This window comes from Phaethon aethereus, assembly GCF_964289735.1.
Source record: "Phaethon aethereus genome assembly, chromosome: 8".
Classification (NCBI taxonomy): Eukaryota; Metazoa; Chordata; class Aves; order Phaethontiformes; family Phaethontidae; genus Phaethon; species Phaethon aethereus.
The window spans coordinates 10,957,861-10,977,567 of NC_138584.1; the positions used below are offsets into that span (position 1 = coordinate 10,957,861).

The following is a 19,707-nucleotide window of genomic DNA, read 5'->3' on the forward strand; positions in this document are numbered from 1 at the left end:
CAATGAGCTTTTGCTTAGGGAATTCCGTGAGGATGAATAAATTGTACTTCAAAGGCAGATTTCTCATGTTGTAGAATTTTACACCAAAAGATTCCAGATTTCACAGCTATGCACTAAGGATATATACATGAGACTTTTAAAATGTTGTAGCCTAATGGCAGCAGTCATAATGAAATCAAGTGTTTGTGTATTTTTTTGTGTGATCTCTGGTTAGCTTTTCAGACTGCATGGCTAAGCATGTCAAGAAGGCAAGTGTTTTTTCATGTAACTGCACTCTTTGAAAAACTCCATTAAAATATCTCCTGCTAGGTCCCAAGGATGAAACCACAGATGATTTCTGGAGAATGATCTGGGAACAGAAGGCAACAATTATTGTCATGGTGACTCGCTGTGAGGAAGGAAAGAGGGTGAGAAATATCCATCCTTCCATCCATCCATCCATCCATCCATCCTTCTTTTGTCTGAAAACAGAATGGGTTGCTGTGCTGTGGAGAATTACATTTTCTTCTTGATACTTTGTTTTCGTTCTCTGCTGTTCTCTTGCTGTGGCAGAACATATGACGGAAAACATGCCAAAACACTGTTGCTTTATGGAATTACCTGTCTTACCAGAAAATGTCACTTTAGTCACAGCTGTAAGTAGCAGAGGGTGAGCTTCCATATTACAGCTCATAAATCCAGAAAAGGGCTCAAGGTAGAACTCTAACTCCTCACAGACCTGTCATAAAAGGTATGGTTTGTATATTTTCTCCTATGATCTTCTGATATCCTGGCAATGCCCTCAGTAAATCCTAGACAGAGTATTTTTTTGTCTTTGCCCTTCCTTTAACTGGAAGGTTGGGTGCTTCTGGCTTGCTTTTGTTCCTTATTCCAGGTACAGCAGGAAGAAGGGGAATCGCTGTTTGAGCTGCTTTTAAAGATGAAAAAGTTGACAGCATGCAGATTTACAGCATCCCCAAGTTGATGTTATAGGCAGGCAGGAGCAATGTCCCTCACTGAAGACTGAAAAAGAAGCCATAGAAGTAGCTGCAAACTTTTCTACAGCCTTCAGGCAACGGCAACAGTAGCCATTCACTTTTTCAACTAGTGTACAGGATTTTTTCCCCACTTTATGTTCCAAGTTAAGTTCCAGGGGCATAAACTTCAGGTCAGAGACCTGAATTGTTGGATTTTTGGAATTATTTATCACAGACATCCTAAGCAGTGACAGCCTTTCCAGGAGAGAAAAAGACATGTGAGAAGTTCGAAAAACTATAATGAGTTGCTGTCTATTTTAAATCAGACTTACTTCTAGCTCTCAGCGCTCTGCCACTTCGCTGTTGTGCGGCTCACCTAACCTCATATCTTCATAGAACAAATGTGCCCAGTATTGGCCATCAATGGAGAATGGCTCTGCAACGTATGGGGACATCATTGTGAAGATCAATGAAAGTAAAACATGTCCAGACTACGTCATTCAGAAACTACACATCACAAATGTAAGTTGATTCAAAAGTGTAAGGCTGACTGGAATTGGAGTGTCTATTTGGAGTCAGTAGGTTTTGTTGAAAGATCCTTTTAAGAGGAGTCAGCTATCAATGAAAGACGCTCTACTGTTTTTCCCTAAGCAACATATAGTTTAAGAGAAAATCTAATTCTTAGATGGAGGTGTCATTCCTTACAAGAAATATGAGTTAGACATGTATTTCCCAACTTAAAAATGTATTTTCCTTAGTACTCTGGAATCTACATTTAATGTGCTGTTAAATATGGAAAACATACTATTCTGTGGTTTCCTTAGATATTTTAGCTTGTTTTTTAACACAGAAATTTTACTGGCTTATGTGTACCTCAGCATACCCTTCTGCAAGTAAAATCAGTGTGACTCATAGAGCACCATTGTCTATCCTTGTGATAACTGTACAGTGAGACATTTACAAATTCTGGTAATCTCAGGTGGATTTATAAACATAAGTGTTTTAAAATTACCATTTGGCTAGTGTAGAATCACTAAGGCTGGTTAATTGCTCTCTTTTATACATCTGAAATCACATTAGTTGCTGTCTGTGTAATTGAGAACACAATTTGCCAGCTAAGGCTAAATGTTCCTCTCAGGCCTTTTGAGAAAATATTTCAGTGAGGGTAAATGGAGCATAAGTCATAGCTAAAAGCGTTAAGACTCAAAGAGTAAACCTGCTGACAGATCTTCAGCAAAATAGCCAAGCAACAGACTCTACTCATCTTGATCCATGATTACAGCTGGAAATTCCTATTCTGCTGTCTCATGTTGCATTAAAATTTGCTCAGGAACTGGTCTGATTAAAAGAAAGTTATAAGTTAGTTTGAAGATAGTGAGAATATCGGGATGTTAAGAATTAACTATTAACAAAGACATCGTTCTGTGACTAGAACAATCTGACATTAGAAATGAGATATTGCTGCATGTTGAGGACTGATATTTTTAGAGCTGTCTGCTCTCTGTTCTGCTGACATCATATTAATATAGATAAAACTGATATTTGTTGTGGAATTTAAGAGTGGCCCCTGGCAAGAAAGTGGAAACTTCTGCAGTTCTGGTGGAATAGTGATGTATAATTACTGAAACAATGGCAAACAACTGCATGAATAACTGTGCCACAGCTGGATAATTCAACTTTGAGTAAGAATTTGGGGGGGAATTACTGGGGAAATGCCCATATAGCCATAGTAAATCTTGGCCAGTAAAAGAATGCCAGGAAGATGTCTTTCTCATTTTGCTTTATAATCATGGTTATCAAAATGTATGTCCTCTCTTTTAATCTAGCAGCAACATATGAAAGTAGGACTCAGGACTTGACATGTTTTAAGCTTTAATCAGGTAACTTAAGAAAGTCAGTCTCATTGAAAATTACAGGTTTTCTTGTGTCTACTTCTAAATGGTAGAAGTCTGGGTTACAGTTTAAATTTCTTTTTTTAATCTGTTGTACCCTTGGCAGGCTACTCCTAGGAGACATAAGAGAATTGCCAACCTGTACCCCTTGAAGGAAGCAGGGTTGTACACTGACCAAGTTGTTTATGAATAGAGTAGGGAGATATACTGTACTCTGGATCATAGGCTAACCTGAGAAAAAAGTATTTTTAGCAACACTTTGAACCTCCTGCTTGTCCTCTGTTGGAGTCACTGTGTATTCCTGATTCATGGATTTTTTAAAATTGAAATTGAATATGTAAAGTGTTGTAACCTGAGAGACCATTGGGATTACAACGTTACAGCACACTGAAATGTCTGTTTCAACATTTGATGACTGTCGCCCTTATTTTTCTTCTGCTTTGTATATCTGCACTTGATTTTGCCTTTGTATCTCTCTCTCTCTCTCTCTCTCTTAAAAAACCCACACACACTTCACTTTGTCTAGGGAAGAGAAAGGACAGCTGGAAGAGATGTCACTCATATTCAGTTCACAAGCTGGCCAGACCATGGAGTTCCTGAGGATCCGCATCTCCTTCTCAAACTCCGACGAAGAGTTAATGCTCTCAGCAACTTTTTTAGTGGCCCAATAGTGGTTCATTGCAGGTAAATATATATTATTTTTAAAAAATTCTGTTAATGTTAAAAGAACGTGAAGTTATTCAGAAAAGGGAGCTAGCAAAGGTATTGGGCTGATCCCAAATTTTGTGACTTGATTACTTGAGAGTGAGGCACCCAAAGATGCATAAAAAGGATGGTTTTCTGAAGGATATTCAGGTCAATAAAATCTGAGGATACATAGACTTTAGAATTTTTGGAAAGCAGACAGATAAATATCAGGCTACTTTGGCTATAAGCACCACATTCGGCAACACTGGCCTTACTTTCATTGAAAGATATTTAAAATACAAAGTCATCATTGTTTGTGTTGGCAATTAATTTACAGCAAGAACTGTTTTCAGTTGCTTCATATCCCATTGCTACACATTTTCACTTTCATGCTCTGACTGCTCCTCTCTCAGAGTGGGACCGGGAGATGACATTCCCTCTTAATAACCAAATCCCTTTGTGCTTTGCAGTGCCGGTGTTGGACGCACTGGGACATATATAGGAATTGATGCCATGCTGGAAGGGCTGGACGCAGAAGGCAGAGTGGATGTTTATGGCTATGTGGTGAAGCTGCGTCGGCAGCGGTGCCTCATGGTTCAAGTAGAGGTATCTTGCTAAAACTCCTGTCACTTAGAATTCTCCTTTGCAAGGGCTTCGTCAGTATTTCTCAGAAGTGTGCTGCTCAGTCTTGGGTACTGCTACAGTTCAGTTGAAGTTGTGCATAGAAAATATAGCTCTGAAAAATAGAGAGAGAGAGAAAAACTTCCAACAGTTTTTCAGTTTTAGAAACTTCAACTAAATTTTAGGCTTTAAAAAAAGGAGCCAAGAAGAACATTTTAGATTTGATAATCCAGCTTTTGGTGTACAATTCACAAATGCAAAATTGAGCTTGCATAGTCAAACTTAATTTTCAAATTCTAAAAACTGTCTGTCTGGGTGGGATTTTCAGTTGAGTTGAGAGTACAACAAAAGTTACGGACAGATGCAATGCATGTTTTTAATTTAAACATTTTGCAGATCTTTCAAATCTCAATTGCATATTTCTTGAATGACATTACATTTATTTGCAGAACAATTTTCATCCAACACACTAAATACGCTCCAAAATGTCTAATTTGGAAGTCACTCTGATTTTTAATACTTGTATTTAATGTCTATTTGATGTTAATTCTTAATATTATTAACACTAATAACACTAATAATATCATGGGAGGAATAGTTTCTTATAATGGTTTTTAAAAGTGATGTTTGTGTTTTGGGTTTTTTTTTGTTCTTTAATAACTTCATTTTTAAACCCTTCAACTGGGACACACCAGTCACAGTACATCCTTATCCATCAAGCACTAGTGGAATACAATCAGTATGGAGAAACAGAGGTCAGTCTCTCAGAACTGCATTCCTATCTTAACAATCTGAAAAGAAAAGATCCGCCAAGTGATCCTTCTCTGCTGGAGGCAGAGTTTCAGGTAAATAAGCGTTGCATTCTGGTGCCCTTACCTCCCACTTACTTTAGAAAGTGCCTTACACTATAGTCATGAGAGAGAGATACCATACATCACTTCTATTTTATTTCTCTGGCACAAAACCAGGTTTTTTACCTTCATGAAAAAAGCTGTAAATTAATGAGATTTTATTCCTGCTTTTGATGTTAATGTTTTTAACAAAGATGGGGAGCATAGAATGATTACTTGTGGCTATGTGCATGATTTCCTGTGCCGTTGTACATGGTATAGCAGGCATTTTTAAACTATAGTCCAGATGTGACCAAAATTTAAAGAATTAAAGTAAGAAGCGAGGCACTGGCAGATGAAGATTGGGTGTTGGTGTCCAGAGGGGACAATCATCCCAGGAACCATTTCAATCAAGCATAATACCAAACATCCTCTTTCTTTAGAGATTACCTTCCTATAAAGGGTGGCGGACACAGAACACTGGGAATCGTGAGGAAAATAAAAGCAAAAATAGGAATGCCAACATAATTCCTTGTAAGTATTATCCATGAACCTTCTCTTATTTTCTGTTATCTTCTGTAAGAAAACCTACTAAATTTTGAAAAAATTAGGACAGTAAATTATCTTACTGAGATGTATGGGATTGATTATTTTTCTCAACACTGTAAAGTTAGAAAGTTCTCATAGTGTTTTAAAAAAGAAGAGACGAATTTTTAAAAATGTGAATTATTGGGAGTGTTTATTTCAAATAAAGTGGCCTTTGTTCTGCAGTCTGTTGTGAAAGGGCTCGCCTTTTTCTATTTCTGCCCCCTGCACATGCAGGGACAGCCCCCTCTAATGCTATAGCTGAGCAGCAGTGTGGCATGACGGTGACACTTTGTCTCATGCAGATGACTTTAACCGAGTGCCGATCAGGTATGAAGATGAATGCAGTAAGGAGGGTGAACGCGATTCAGATGATTCCTCAGATGAGGACAGTGACTTTGAGGAATCAAGCAAATATATCAATGCTTCATTCATAACTGTATGTATTTGAGGATCCACTATAAATATTTTACAAGCTTTCAGCTAAAACTAGATTCTAGCTTGAGCTCTTACTTTCTTATTGGCTTCATAAATAGAATAAGATTTACCTGAATAAAGGAGAAAATTCTGACAGTCGATTGGCAAAACCATTTATAGTTTTATTCATCAAAATCCTCTACATTTTGCTGCAGTAATAAAATGAATCTTTTTCCCTTATGTGGTCTTAGACTGTTGCAATCTCAAATAGTAAGACTAAACATGGAATCACTTCTTTTTTGCATGCACATGTATGTGTTATGTTTAAAACCACTAGCTTTCAGACTGGCCTCATGAGAACATGTATTTCTATTAGTAGGCATCTGCCTATGTACAAGTTGATCCATATTAATATTTCCCCTGTTAGTGAAATATGAGTATAGTTATTCACGTATACAAAACCCTACTAATGAAAACTGGGGCCATCAGTTTTTTGGTATCATATAAACCTCCAAAAGAAGGAGAACACTTTAAAATGCTGCACAGTCAGGATATCTATTTAGAATAAATGTATTTTTACTTGTGGGTAGCTCAGTGTGAACTGACTGGTGTATCAACTTTGTGTGGTATAAACTCATTTTCTTAGTGGTCAAATTAAACAGCTGTGTAGATTTAAAAGTTTTAGCCTTTAAAAATACTCTACGCAGAAAACAGCAGGGTGAGGTCTCACCCACTGCAGCATGAGTATATCCTGTTGTCAGTCTGGAAGTGCTACTGTTATTGGGAGGACTTTAACGTCATTTGGCTTGTCAAATTCCTGTAAGACCATTGCCTACTGCAATAGGCATATTTTCCCTATAAACAAAACGGTTCATTAGTTTATTTCACTGCATATTCCTTTAAATGACAATCAGTTCTGTTGCTGGACAATCACATTTCAAATGAATTTAACAAAAAAATACTAACATATTCTTTTATAGGGTTACTGGGGTCCAAAAGCCATGATTGCAACACAGGCACCACTGCATGAAACTATCTCTGACTTCTGGCAAATGGTCTTCCAAAGAAAAGTCAAAGTCATTGTTATGCTGACGGAGCTGAAAGAAGGAGATCAGGTGAGTGCATCATCTTCACATGATGCGTCCTCTATATGCAAAGAAAACACTGCACTGCACTCTCTCATTCCCTTCCTCCAGTTAAGCGTGTTTCAAAGGATGAGGAATTTGGATTTCTGTTATCATTTGTTCTATTATTTACCTTCTTAATTTACTTTCTAATGAATTTTTGAGGGGAATAGTGTGTGATGCCATATTTTAAAATACAATGACACTCCTACTATAAAGTAAATACTTTCTGTAAGTGCATGTGAAAGATAAAATAAAAGCAGGTTTGAATGATAAGCACTGACTTGTACTTTTATCCCTTTTAGGAACTCTGTGCACAGTACTGGGGAGAAGGAAAACAAACATACGATGGCATAGAGGTTCAAATGACAGATGTCAACTGTTGTTCTAGCTATACCATACGTGCATTTGATGTTACACATCTGAAGGTATAAGTTTCTTTGCAAATTCCGAAAGGAAGTTTTAAATTTGTTTCCCTGTTATAAACTTAGACTAAAGAAAGAGCAGGGACAGTTCCCAGTGCACTTACCTCCTGCTTTAAGAAATGGAAATATTTTTCACTTCCAGACTTGCAGCCAATCATGATAAATGCTATAAATTAACTCAAATTTCCCATTTAGTAAATTGCTGAGATGGTGGTAGTGGTGTCTCAGGAGGTCAGCTGCCTTTTGTACTTTGAGCAAAGCTTGGATGTCTACCTACCTCATATTCATGAGGTAGAACTCACATCACCATGCAGTTCCTCAGGAATATAATTTTTTTTTTGTAAATCAGCTGCAATAGGTGTACTACATGTATCTTTACTTTAACCTGAACATTGACTATATCTCCACTGCTGTTTTTCAGACGAAAGAAACACAGAAGGTGTATCAGTATCAGTATCACAAGTGGAGTGGCTTGGATATTCCAGAAAACCCCAAAGATTTAGTCAGCATGATTCTCAACCTTAAACAAAAAGTCCCAGCCAGACTAGTCACTGAGGACAACAGGAGTACCCGCAGTGTCCCGCTTGTCATCCACTGCCGGTGGGTCCGAATTCAGCACATACCTTAACCTAGTTGTAAGTTCTGGATATATGTAGCAACCACATTTTGGGATGCCTACCTTCTCCCACAAGCCTTTCCATGTGTCTGGAGGCTCAGCTCTCCCTAGAAGTTTCCTTGAGTTGCTCAAGCTTGACCTTTTTGATTGCAGTGCTGAAAAGTGAGCACACTTCTCTTTGGCAAGCATGGGCGTGGAGTAGGTGGTCAGAGCTAGCTGCTCTTACCTGGTACATATATTTTGAGAACAAATGCTAGGACAGAGTGCTCTTGTAGCATACTACTAATGAGGATCCATCAGAGCTTTTAGGTTCATCTCTTGCTGTAGTACCCATGCGCACTTTTTTAGGATCATTTCCAAGAATAGCCTTGCATACCATCTAAAACAGAGGATAATCCTGCTAACAACTGTTGAGACTGAAGCCTATAATGTCTCTCTTACCCTTTAAGTGGCCATATGAGATCCAGGTAGCTTCTAGATAAACTATGTCTTGTGTGTGTCCTACAGATATTCTTAATTGTAACAATTTCAGTCCAGTGAGGTATGTTTTAGAAAATTCATTCATTATGTAGACTTTGAAATAAATCTAATATTTAGTCAGAGGACTTGCTGATTTTACATTTTAAATTTACATGTACACTTTACATCATCTTCTAGTGATGGATCACAGCAGACTGGTGTATTTTGTGCTTTAATGACCCTCTTAGAAAGTGCAGAAATAGAAGAAGTAATAGACGTTTTCCAAGTAGTAAAAGCTCTTCGTCGCACCAGGCTGGGAGTGGTCTCCACCTTTGTAAGTAAATCTTATGAATTACCAGAAAAAATGGTGAGATTACTTACCATGGTCACTCATATCCTCGTAACCTTACGCATCATTTCTGCATAGGGAACACTAATTCTAATCAGGACATTCACAGCCTGATTGTGAATCCCACTACCTGGGAATTGGCCGTTACTGTTAAGAATGAAGAAGTCTGAAAGATGGCCAGAGCTGCAATTCTGTAACACCTTTGTGGAAGGGTGCATACTATAAAATTACAAATTGCATAAACTGATGTTTCTGCAGTTGCTTCAGGGATGTATGTGCACAGTGTCCGTTAACTTCTACAGAGTTAGGCGGCTGACTGCATTTCACAGGCTAGCAGCCATCAACTTGTTTTATTTAAATCACTCCAGAGGAATTGTGTCCCTGTGGCACACACTGTGCATTTGCTAACAAACCAGACCTAGGTGTCATCGATATGGGGCAGGTTATTAGGTTCCTAGGCTCCTTACAATACGTGTTGTTTACAACTTGGGGACTTTGTAAACCAAGAGCGTACTGAGTGACTCAACTTGAAACGCCTGATGTGGGCAGTTACAGAGACACTACATACACATGAAATCAGAATAAACCACAGAAGCAGCACTCTGTAAGACAAAAGCTGTGGAAGCTGCTTCATATGCAGTCTTGCATATACTATAGAACTATATAATATATACTCTATAACTACATGTTACATTTCTAAAATTTAAGAAAACTTTTAAGAGAAAGGATGGGTTTGTCCTTGGGCTCTGAGCATGCCATTCATATTAACGTCTTCTCTTTATATTTAAGGAACATTACCAATTTCTGTATGACACCATTGCCAGTACCTACCCTCCACAGAATGGACAAATAAAGAAGAACAGCCAACAGGAAGATAAAGTGGAATTTTGCAGTGAAGTAGAAAAAACAGATCAGGAAACTGATTTGATCACTATTGATCTTACCCCACCAACGCCAGAGGAAAATGAGCCTTCTGAAGTATGTGATGATTCTAAGGCTGCAGATAGCTCTAAGGGAACAGAAAGCTCTACAAATGGCCCCACAACTCCAGTTCAAACTTAGAGGTTATACTAAAAAAAAAGTGCTATCGTGCAAAAAATCCTAAACAAAATAAGAAGTATAAGATTTCTTCCTCTTCCCACTTTTTTTTTAAAACATTTACTGTTTTATCAGTTTTTCAAAGGTATAAATTTAAAGAAATACTTGAAACTTGTAGAGAGTGGCAAAGAACTGTGAAAGATTAATTTTTGTGTAGATTTGCATTTAATACTTCTTCAGAAAACTTTTCACTATTTTTATACTTTTTTTTTAAAAAAATATGTACAGTGTAATACTATGCTGAGCAGCGGGAAGGAAATTTTTTTACTTCTGTGACAAGGAGAAAAACAAATCACAAGATTAGTGTGCTGCAAAAAAGATTACAAAGTAAATTAACCTAATTGGTAAGCACATATTCTAGCATTTCAGGAGTGCTGACCAAGCAGTGCTTTAATAATACTCTGTGGAACTCGTGGGACTTTGCCAAACAGTTTTAAGAGCTGGTCATTTACATCATGTGGTGATTCCGAGGAATTCAGACTTACAGAGATTCTGTAAGTCTTCCCATATAGAAATTTTTGCATTTTTCTAACTTGCCTCAAGGTGTCCTTGTTGCTCCACATATATTAATCTGAGATTTCAGTGTTCTGACTCAAAGAAGAGTTTGGAGATTGGCATTTGAATGATTGCAACGATTCTGATAGAAACCACATTCTGTTTACTCTTAGAGCTTAAAATACCGCATGCTTGCACATCTATTTCTTATGCTTACCGTTATTTAAAGGGACTGCTTCCATGAACACATCTCAGATGCTTTTCCTCCAAACCTTGTAGATTTTAATTGGTACAGGTTTTTTATTTTTATTTTCATCTGAGGTTTTGTATGTTACAGTTGTGATATTTTTACTACTTCTTGCTGGATTTTAGCTACTGGTTTTAGAACAAATAAAAAAGATAATTAGTAGTTGACAAGGTGGAAATTATTTTCTTCTATTGGACTCTGCAAACTGATCATTTTCTTCTAAATGCACAAAATCTTGTGCTATCCCATACATAAATAAAATTCAAATATTTCAGTAGGAAAACAAACCATTTAATTCTTATAAAACTGTGTGTGAACCCAGGTAAGAGTCATGATTCTCTCATTACAGAGGAAGGAAACTGCATTTTTCTTTTGCTTGATGTCATTAAAGGAACAGCCCCTCAATGGATTCGGTGCTTCTAGTTTATCACTGCATATTCCTAATCTCTCTTTACAAAGCATAATTGAAAATACTTTGAGAGCCATGTAAACAAACATGTACAGTCACACTTGGTTAAAACATTAATTTAATTTTGTTGTTACTCTAGCTCAAATATTTAATTCACAATTATCAGCTCAGACAAGTGCTTCCTGGCAGTCTTGCTGGAGTAAGTGGCAGCAAACAGTGACAGAGGTGGTGGGATTCCTGCGACTGTCAGCTGAACTGCCTTTTCACCTGAAGTTCTGTTAGGTGATAAACTAGCGAAGCTGAGGGGGTCACCTGTGGAGGAAAAGCTCTTGACACTAAATGTGAAGATAATCTAAAAAAAATGTAGGCCCAAAGCTATTTTTAGCGGAACGTGTCAAAATTGCAAATTTAACATACCTTTGCAGATCAAAAGAATGAAGAGCCTTGGATACAGAACGACTCACTGGTGCTCATTGGATGACAGAGAATAATTTTTTTCTTTCTCTTCTTCTAAGATTTGGCCACTGTAAAGCCTCTCTGCCTACTTCAGGTAGGAAAATAAAGAGGTCAGTGCAGTTATCTATTGTAAGAGTGCGGAGATGGAGACTAGTCACACTTTTAGGAATAACTGAAAATGTTTCCCAATCAAAAATTAGGCCCAAATTTTCATTTTGTGTAAATCTGAGGGCACTCATTCACTTCAATTCCTTAAAAAATGGTTCTGCAGCTTTTTAAGATCCTGCAGCACCTGGACTGTAAAAATTCTAGAGGATTTTGTTTTGCTGAAATTGTTTTCTAGAATGATTTCAATATTCTTTTGACTGTGTATTTTTTAAAAAAATGCCAAGTTAACACTTGATTTGTGCATGTATTTTGAAAGAAAAGTTCTGAACTATGTTAATTTTGCCTTATGCATGTCTTCATTATTAGCCTAATCAGAGAAACAGAGCCTTACATTAAAACCGCCCTCATGTGCCTCATGTAGACCACCTTTGGAGTAAAGTTCCCCATAGTCACAAGGGGATAAACTGAGCTCTTGGCTTTTAAATATTTTCAAATTAAATAACACTTCATACAATTAAATCTCATTAAATCCCACTGTGACAATTGAGGGAGCCTGTCTAACACAGCTTAGAAGTTCTGATTCCTTCTAGGAACTCTCTATGTACACACCAGGTATGTTTTTTTGCCTTCTCTATTGTCATTTGAATTTCAAAAATCCACGAGGTGGTGACACAGAGCATGTAGAAGAAGGCCATTATGCTGGATACTCCATAGTCATGTGGCTTATGGACTTGCAGGCTTAATTTTATGTCTTCCAGAGACACAGTGAAGCATATTACAGGTGAGGCATGAAACCCAAGCCAATAACCTCTGCTAAGAAACTGCTCTGGCTTTGTTAGGGCAAGAACAACATTGTAGCAGGCTGGAGATTTGGCATAGCCTAACAGCTGAGAAACAAACATGCAAAGTAAGATGCAAAACAGTTATTTTCTCAAGTTGAGCTAAGTTGCACAAAGACTGCTAACCACTGCCTCAAGCTAAGAGTTAGCCGTTGTTCCAAAGTGTTTTATAATCTGAAGTCCAGGATAGAAATAACTAAGCAACAGATCAGCTGGGAAGAGGACTTTGAGCAGCAAACGGGGGTAATCAAGGGCTTGTGTGACCAAAGGGACTGGATTTCTCCCACAATTTGCTGAGTAGAAGCTGATAGAAAAGTAGGTATGGAAAAGCGACAGTGCTCTGCTAGCGGAGTCTGGTGTGGGAAGATGGAGGAGAGGAAGGATCCCCAAGCCTCCACAAGATTCTGCTTGGTCAGGGGAACTGCAGTGGGGAATGAGCTGTGTGTTTGCTTTTCTTTAGATTTTTATATGTTTCTTGTGCTCTGTAATGAACAAGGTAGTTGTACAGTCTCTGAAAAAGTTTTTAATATATTATAAATATCAGCCATGTCATGATTCTTGAGATAAATATTATACAACACAAAAAACAGCCAGCGCACTGAACCGTGGCGGTCAGGGATCAAAGAATCACAGAACAGTTTGAGCCAAAAGGGACCTTTTAAGGCCATCTAGTCCAACCCCCCTGCAATGAGCAGGGACATCTTCAACCAGACCAGGTTGCTCAAAGCCCTGTCCAACCTGACCATGTTTCCAGGGATGGGGCATCTACCACCTCTCTGGGCAACCTGTGCCAGGGTTTCACCACTCTCAGTGTGAAAAATTGCTTCCTTAGATCTAACCTAAATTTAGTCTCTTCTAATTTAAAACCATTACCCTTTGTCCTGTCGCAACAGGCCCCGCTAAGAAGTCTGTCCCCACCTTTCTTATAAGACCTTTAAGTGCTGCCGTTCAAGGAGATGACAAAAGTCGCATCGCTTTCCAGCACCCCAGCTTCGCCCATTGTGTTTGGGCTCTTGCAGGGTACATTTGTGCCTGCTCCTTTTCCCACCCAGACATGCAGCCGGTGTCCATGAACTCATCCTCTCCATTTCTGAGCTGGCTGATGCTGTCAGAGCCCGCAGCACCCGCGGCAGTGAGCTCGCTCCCCGCTGGGGAAGGGAGCACTTTCTTCCCCGTGCTCTGAACTGAGCCACTGGGAAGTGCCTGGTGGGCACATGCAGGAGCCCAAGGGGCTGGACCAGTCTGGGAGGGTCCTCACCTGCCTCTGCAGCACCCCTCACCACGGACACCACCTGCGGCAGGGAGGTTTGCCGGGGGGGTGAAGAAAGCAGTGGGCTTTGAGCTTTGCTGCAAAACTGGAAACCTAAGTTAAAACTTGTGTGAGAGGCATAAGCAGAGCCGGATAGGGAGTCTGGGATGCATCGCAGTGTTGAAGCTAGCAGCTACAAAGGGAAGCAAAATACTAACATGACGAGACGTTTCTGGGAGATGGCAAAGACATCAAGACAGAAGAGTGGCTCAAGACAGGTGTCTCATTAAGCTGGAAATGATACCCTTTGTTCAACATTCCTCAGAAAAACTCCACAGTAGCAATGCTTATCTCTTCGACAGGCATCTTGCTTTTGTAAAGGCCCATTTTTTTGACTGTGTACATTCTCCAGATTGTCTCTAAAAGAATATCGGAAATTCCCCGAGGGCTCTACACAGCTGTACCACAGCTATTTTCCATACATAAAGCAACTGTTTGCCAAGAACCAGCATGCTGTATTTTTTACTAGGGAAAACCAAAATAGAAGAAAAGGAAAGTTTCAGTTACAGAGTACAGCGCATTTCTACAAGCATCAGCTCTACTTCAGAAAAAATGTAAGTCTTCTGAAGAAGAACAGAATCCAATAATTTTAACGGTACAGCTACGTAGAAATTAAGTTTTATACAAAAGCTTCATAAGTAATTTTTCTTTTCAATGCAAATGAAAGGAAGGTCATGATTACAAAAGAAGTAAGCAAGTTTATACTAAAAGATCTCCTTTCTAAGGACAAAAAAATAATTATGTAGGAAGGATACCTACTACAAGTTATTGTAAACTATTTTTCTCATTGTTTCAACCTTAGTGAAAAACAGGGTTTTATTAAATAGTTATGTCCTCAGACTCAGGATTGTCAGCATCAGCAATATATAAGGTTACTGCATTTTTGAAATTAAAATAATAAACCTTTTTCAGAGGCGTAGTCATGTAACTATTTACAGCTGGGTTGTCTCTTGAATCCTACAGCTGCACGCCACCATGGCCAGCAGTACTAATGTGGTCATAACTGTGACTGACATACAGAGGAAAAAATAAAAAGGAAGTTTACTTTGGCCCAATTTTAGCACTCAGTATCAATTTTTTGGTTTTGGAGATGAAACCTCATGATAGCCTGACCTTGCCTGGCAGCTAGCTGAGAGCCAGAGCTCGCACACATCAATGCTCCGGAGTCCTTGGGGTGGACCTGGTATGTCTGCAGAGCTTCCCCGCCAGGCTGTGCTGAAACTCTTCAAATGCCTTTTGCTCTGCCCAGAGCGCTACCTCAATGCCTTGTGTTCGCTCCATTTCGGCAGGGTGGAGCCATTGGAGGTAATGAAGATGACACTTGTTTATACAGCGCTGCAGAGATTGCGTCTGTCCAAGACCACGCACTAGTTCAGAGCGTGTGTGTATGTGTGTTTTAGCCAAACTCTACAGACTTAGCCTCGATAGTTTGGGTGTGTGTGTCATTCATAGCCTTAAGTGTGAGATCACATTCCCAACCAGAAATCAATGAGTTGTTGACTTGGCAGCTGCTCGGCTTAAAAAAAGAAATATAGGAGAAACAGAGATGACATGGTGGGCCTGTGCTAACTTTTTTGTGGGGCAATGCAGCACTGAGACAATATTGCGTTGTGTGGCTGACGGGCTTTATAAAAGTGGTTTTCAAAAATTAATTTCTAAAAAATTAACTACAGATGAGGTACAGGAGACTGCATGCACACAGAGCGCTTGTGCTTTAACAGACTAAATCGGTGCTGGCATCAGTGGCTACTAAAAAATTGTCAGCTCTCCTGATGTTGCAATAGAAGTCAGTGTGCATGTTCTTCAACGGCAGAGAAAAATGGTAAATAAATGACAACAGAAAGCTGGAAGATGGACTTTTTGCAAACGCAGACATTTGGCAAGAAGTGTCAATATTGATTTTTTTTTCTTTTAAGAAAGAAATAATGAATCATTTTCATCCTATTTTACTAATGTTAATATGTCATTTTTAGAACAACAATATCTTGTTCTACGTTTAACACTGTACTTCCTTTTACTCCTGCTCTTTTCTGAAATATTTAAATATTTTATTTTTAATATATCATTATGTTATTGAAACCACTTCAAGACTAGAACACTTCAGTATCATTAAGTGTTTCCTTTTTCGATGATGCTTTCTTAACATAATTTCTATTCACCAATAAAATGAAATTCTGACTTCATGTATTGATTTAGCATAAATAAAATTCTCATGGTACAGGAATTCAATTCCTTAAATGGCATTAATAAATTCTTCCATAAAGAGTTATGTCTCCTTCCAAAGACAGTGAGGTATTTCCACTACCAAATACCGCCTTGCCCCGCCCCAGTCACCGTGGAAAGCCTCCCCCTGTGGCCGGGCAGGGCTCGCAGCTCCCCCCCAGCAAACAGCCCTACTCTCATCTCCACAGTCCAATTAGCCGAAGCCTCTGCCTTTTCCTTTTGTAGCTCTTCCTTCAGTTACTGAACAGTCACTTCTTGTCTGAATATTTCTATCAACTTTCTAGGTTTTCTCCTTATTTGGAATATTCAGCATTTCATTGACTTGAAAAGCTGCCCGTTTGCTGCCTCCCTTTCCCAGTCCGCATCCCCTGCCCTGCCCCTTCCCGCCCCACCCTGGGTGCCAGGAAGCAGCAAGCCCAGCTGCCCTGCTAGGAATGCAGAGCCCAGCCCCCGGGGGAAGCAAGGCAGGCAGGGGAGGGACGGCACCCGCGTGGGCACGGGCCCACGGTGCCCAGAAAAGGTGAGCAGAGCAGGTCTGGCGACAGTAACCAGCATCAGACGGCAGTCCACTGCTCGCCAGGCAAGTGCAAAGCAGTGGAGCAGGTCTGAGGCCAAGGAGTCATGGCGGTGAGTCAGGCTCAGCCACAGGCATGGCCAGGTGCAGGTAGACCTGCACAGCAAGTCTAGGCAGGGCTCCTTACCTTAACGCCTCTCGTTTCCTGGTCTGTGTCAAGACAGAAGGTTCTGTTGCATCTTCTTTTCTCATGGTCTTGGACTCCCCTTTGGAGTTGCTGGCTGTGTAAAGTGCCCATGCCTCCTGGCTAGACATTGCGGAGCTTGATTACTTGTCATAGTGTGGCATTTGTTGGAGCCTGTGACACATTGACTCTTGAAGACCTCATACCAAGTTGGTAAGGTAGAAGATGTCATCATGGCATGTCTGCAGCAGAGCTGTTGTCTTATGGTGCACGATTCCATGGGCCCTGCTTTATTTTTTCTGAAGACTGCTGATATTTTAGGTCTTACATGTTTAGATAATAGGAAAAGCATTGACCCTTGTAAAATCAATGCCACAGACTGAGTGCCAACAGAATATTTGGACTAAAACTTGAAACTTTATTGATAAAAAGTATTAGTTTATGATGATCTGTGGAGAATTTAGAGTTAAGAGTTAAATATATAGAGGTGAAAGAAAAGCAAGTTAGCTGAGTTCATTGACTTACAGACAGGATGCTCATGTATATTTTCATTTGTAATCTGTGAGCTACATCTGCATCTTCTGCATCCTCAGTGAATCCTCCCATCATCTGGTCTGCTGAGGTTTTATTTTGAAAGTTCATCTTAGACATGATAGGAAAGAAATAGCCACACACCAGATATCATTCTCAACATTTCCATCTTGCAGGAACAGTTTTTGGACACTGTTTTCTCAGAGTCACAGTTTCAAGCTTGCTAACTTTGAACTCCTTGAAGTCATGAGCTGTGCACTGCTGCACAGAAATGTATTAACAGGCACCACATCTCATTTTCTGGTTTCTTGTTGAAGGACAAAGCTATATAATGTGCTGTATAATTGCTGCTGTTTTCTGAGACCTGCCTCTCTCTTTTTGTTTTTAACAAATGAGAGAGTTCAGATACCAGTTACTCCTTTTTCTCACCTATGCCCAAACAAGGAGGAAGAGGTTTCTTGTCCCAACAGATCTATGTATCTAAACAAAATCACAGCTCAGGATAGGCTACAGTACAAGCATGTGGTTAAGTTTTGGCCATGGTAATTTTTTGGTCTTAGCTGTGTTGAGTTTTAGACCTTGAAGCCTAGGCCACTGTTCTAGTCTAATACATACGTGACAGGCACGATTACGAACTGACGACGTGTGTGAAATGGCGGTCTCAGTCCTATTCACATGGGAAAAGTCTGTTTCACTGTTAAGGCAACAGCAATGCTCTGCAAATTGAACTGCTTGCCATACATACAAATGAACAAAATGAATGTAGATTGGTTTCAAGAATATCGAGGCCCATTGACTAGGCTTTGTGTACTTTAAATGTCTTTGGTGCATACACTCCGTAGCCTTTCTGTAGGCTCCTCTTCGTAGTGAGGAGCTTCATTAAGTGACAACCGAACAGGCATGAAGCCAGCAGTGGTGCTAGCTGCATGACAGGATGCCTCTAGCAGGAGGCACTGTTGGGGAAGGAGCAAGGCAGCTTGAACAGAGATGGCCCCACACTCACGTGCTCTTTTTATAAAGAAATGCTCATGAGTCATCAAACGAATGTTATTCAACAGCCATTTCAATCTCTTCTCCCTTTTCTCCCCCAAAGTGTTTGGATGGAGCAGGTGTGTATGTTTTTCCTTATATTTATGTAATTTTCTTTTGCTTTTGTTCCTTTCTGCATCGCATTTTTTTAAATTGCATCTAGCACTCTATTACTTAACTTCAAGCTTTTGCTTGTAGCTAAAAATATAAATAAATCAAGAGTTTGTTTAGTTTAATTCCTGGTGCTGTGATTTTTTTTTATCCAACTGTCATTATGAATTAGTAATTTCTTTGCTCAAAACCATCAAGTACAAAAGCATCCAAGGTAAATACTTCAATAAATCAAGTTTGATAAATTAAATAGTTATAACTTCAAAAATCTAAGATAAATAGGAAGGAGAGAATATTTTTATAAGGTTTATTCAGGTTTTCTTGGCAAGAGCTTGATCTACAGTAGACATCCCAGCCAGTACTTTCCCCTGCAACCTGACACTCTTGGCTGAGAGACATCACAAGCACAAACGAGTGACCGTGTGATGGTAACTGCTCTGAACAGCTACAGCTGTGTGCCGATGGCTCCTCTGAAGTGGTTCACAGGCAGAGATCACATATAAAGGGCTGTTAGAAGGTAGCATGAGTAATCCAGTCCAGAAGCTAGAAGGGGATATGCCTCCATGTCAGGGAAGTGGGCTGTATGCACAAAATAAATGCAGGTGCCCAGCTGTGCTGCTGAACTTCTAAATTGGAAAAAGGGCACAGCAGATTTAATGATGGAGATTTTTTTAGCTGATTGCATGATTTTATTCAAACATTTAAGGGAGAAATTGCAGCGTGCACTAATCATTTCGATGGCAAATTAATAAAACCATGTAATAGGAAGGAACATGTTCGCTCCCTCATACTTGTTCCCTACTTGTTCTCCTCTAAAACTGAAGCCCCCTGATCTTCAAATGATCAAGGCAGCTAGCTTCCTCATAGAGGACTGAGTTATGCAGGGCTGTGTTACAAAAACTCTGAGCATCCATTGTTTATCAAGGACTAAAGAGAGCAGAAGGTCATGTTAAAGAAGAAAAGAGCAAATTTTCCTGCTGTGAGTACTTTGAGGTAAAGGATGAGCCCAGTGTGTCAGAGTTCAGCAGGGGAAAGGAGAGCTCTGGAAACGGAGGATGCCTTTTTCTGTCCAAGAAGGGGATGCTGTGACAGTAAGTGTGTCGTCTTAGTCCTCTGTTAAAGAGCATTTTTGATGACGTTAACCAGACTTTGGAGGGCAGCTGTTATGAAGTGCAGCTGAAGAAACTGTGCTG

The 19,707-nt window shown here is 39.5% G+C and overlaps 1 protein-coding gene across 1 annotated transcript in view; it reads left to right on the forward strand.

Annotated features, from left to right (window-relative positions):
• PTPRC (protein tyrosine phosphatase receptor type C) overlaps positions 1 to 10,095 on the forward strand; it is a gene marked incomplete at its 5' end in the record, with an annotated part of 65,418 nt that extends 55,323 nt beyond the window's left edge. The window contains 12 exons of the mRNA XM_082002750.1: positions 310 to 407; positions 1,353 to 1,478; positions 3,375 to 3,532; positions 4,006 to 4,141; positions 4,852 to 5,001; positions 5,430 to 5,520; positions 5,877 to 6,010; positions 6,969 to 7,103; positions 7,418 to 7,540; positions 7,959 to 8,137; positions 8,811 to 8,946; positions 9,751 to 10,095. Of these exons, the coding sequence (XP_081858876.1) occupies positions 310 to 407; positions 1,353 to 1,478; positions 3,375 to 3,532; positions 4,006 to 4,141; positions 4,852 to 5,001; positions 5,430 to 5,520; positions 5,877 to 6,010; positions 6,969 to 7,103; positions 7,418 to 7,540; positions 7,959 to 8,137; positions 8,811 to 8,946; positions 9,751 to 10,023 (1,739 nt within the window). The 3' untranslated portion in view covers positions 10,024 to 10,095. The remainder of the gene's footprint in view (positions 1 to 309; positions 408 to 1,352; positions 1,479 to 3,374; positions 3,533 to 4,005; positions 4,142 to 4,851; positions 5,002 to 5,429; positions 5,521 to 5,876; positions 6,011 to 6,968; positions 7,104 to 7,417; positions 7,541 to 7,958; positions 8,138 to 8,810; positions 8,947 to 9,750) is intronic.
• Between the last annotated feature and the right edge of the window lie 9,612 nt (positions 10,096 to 19,707).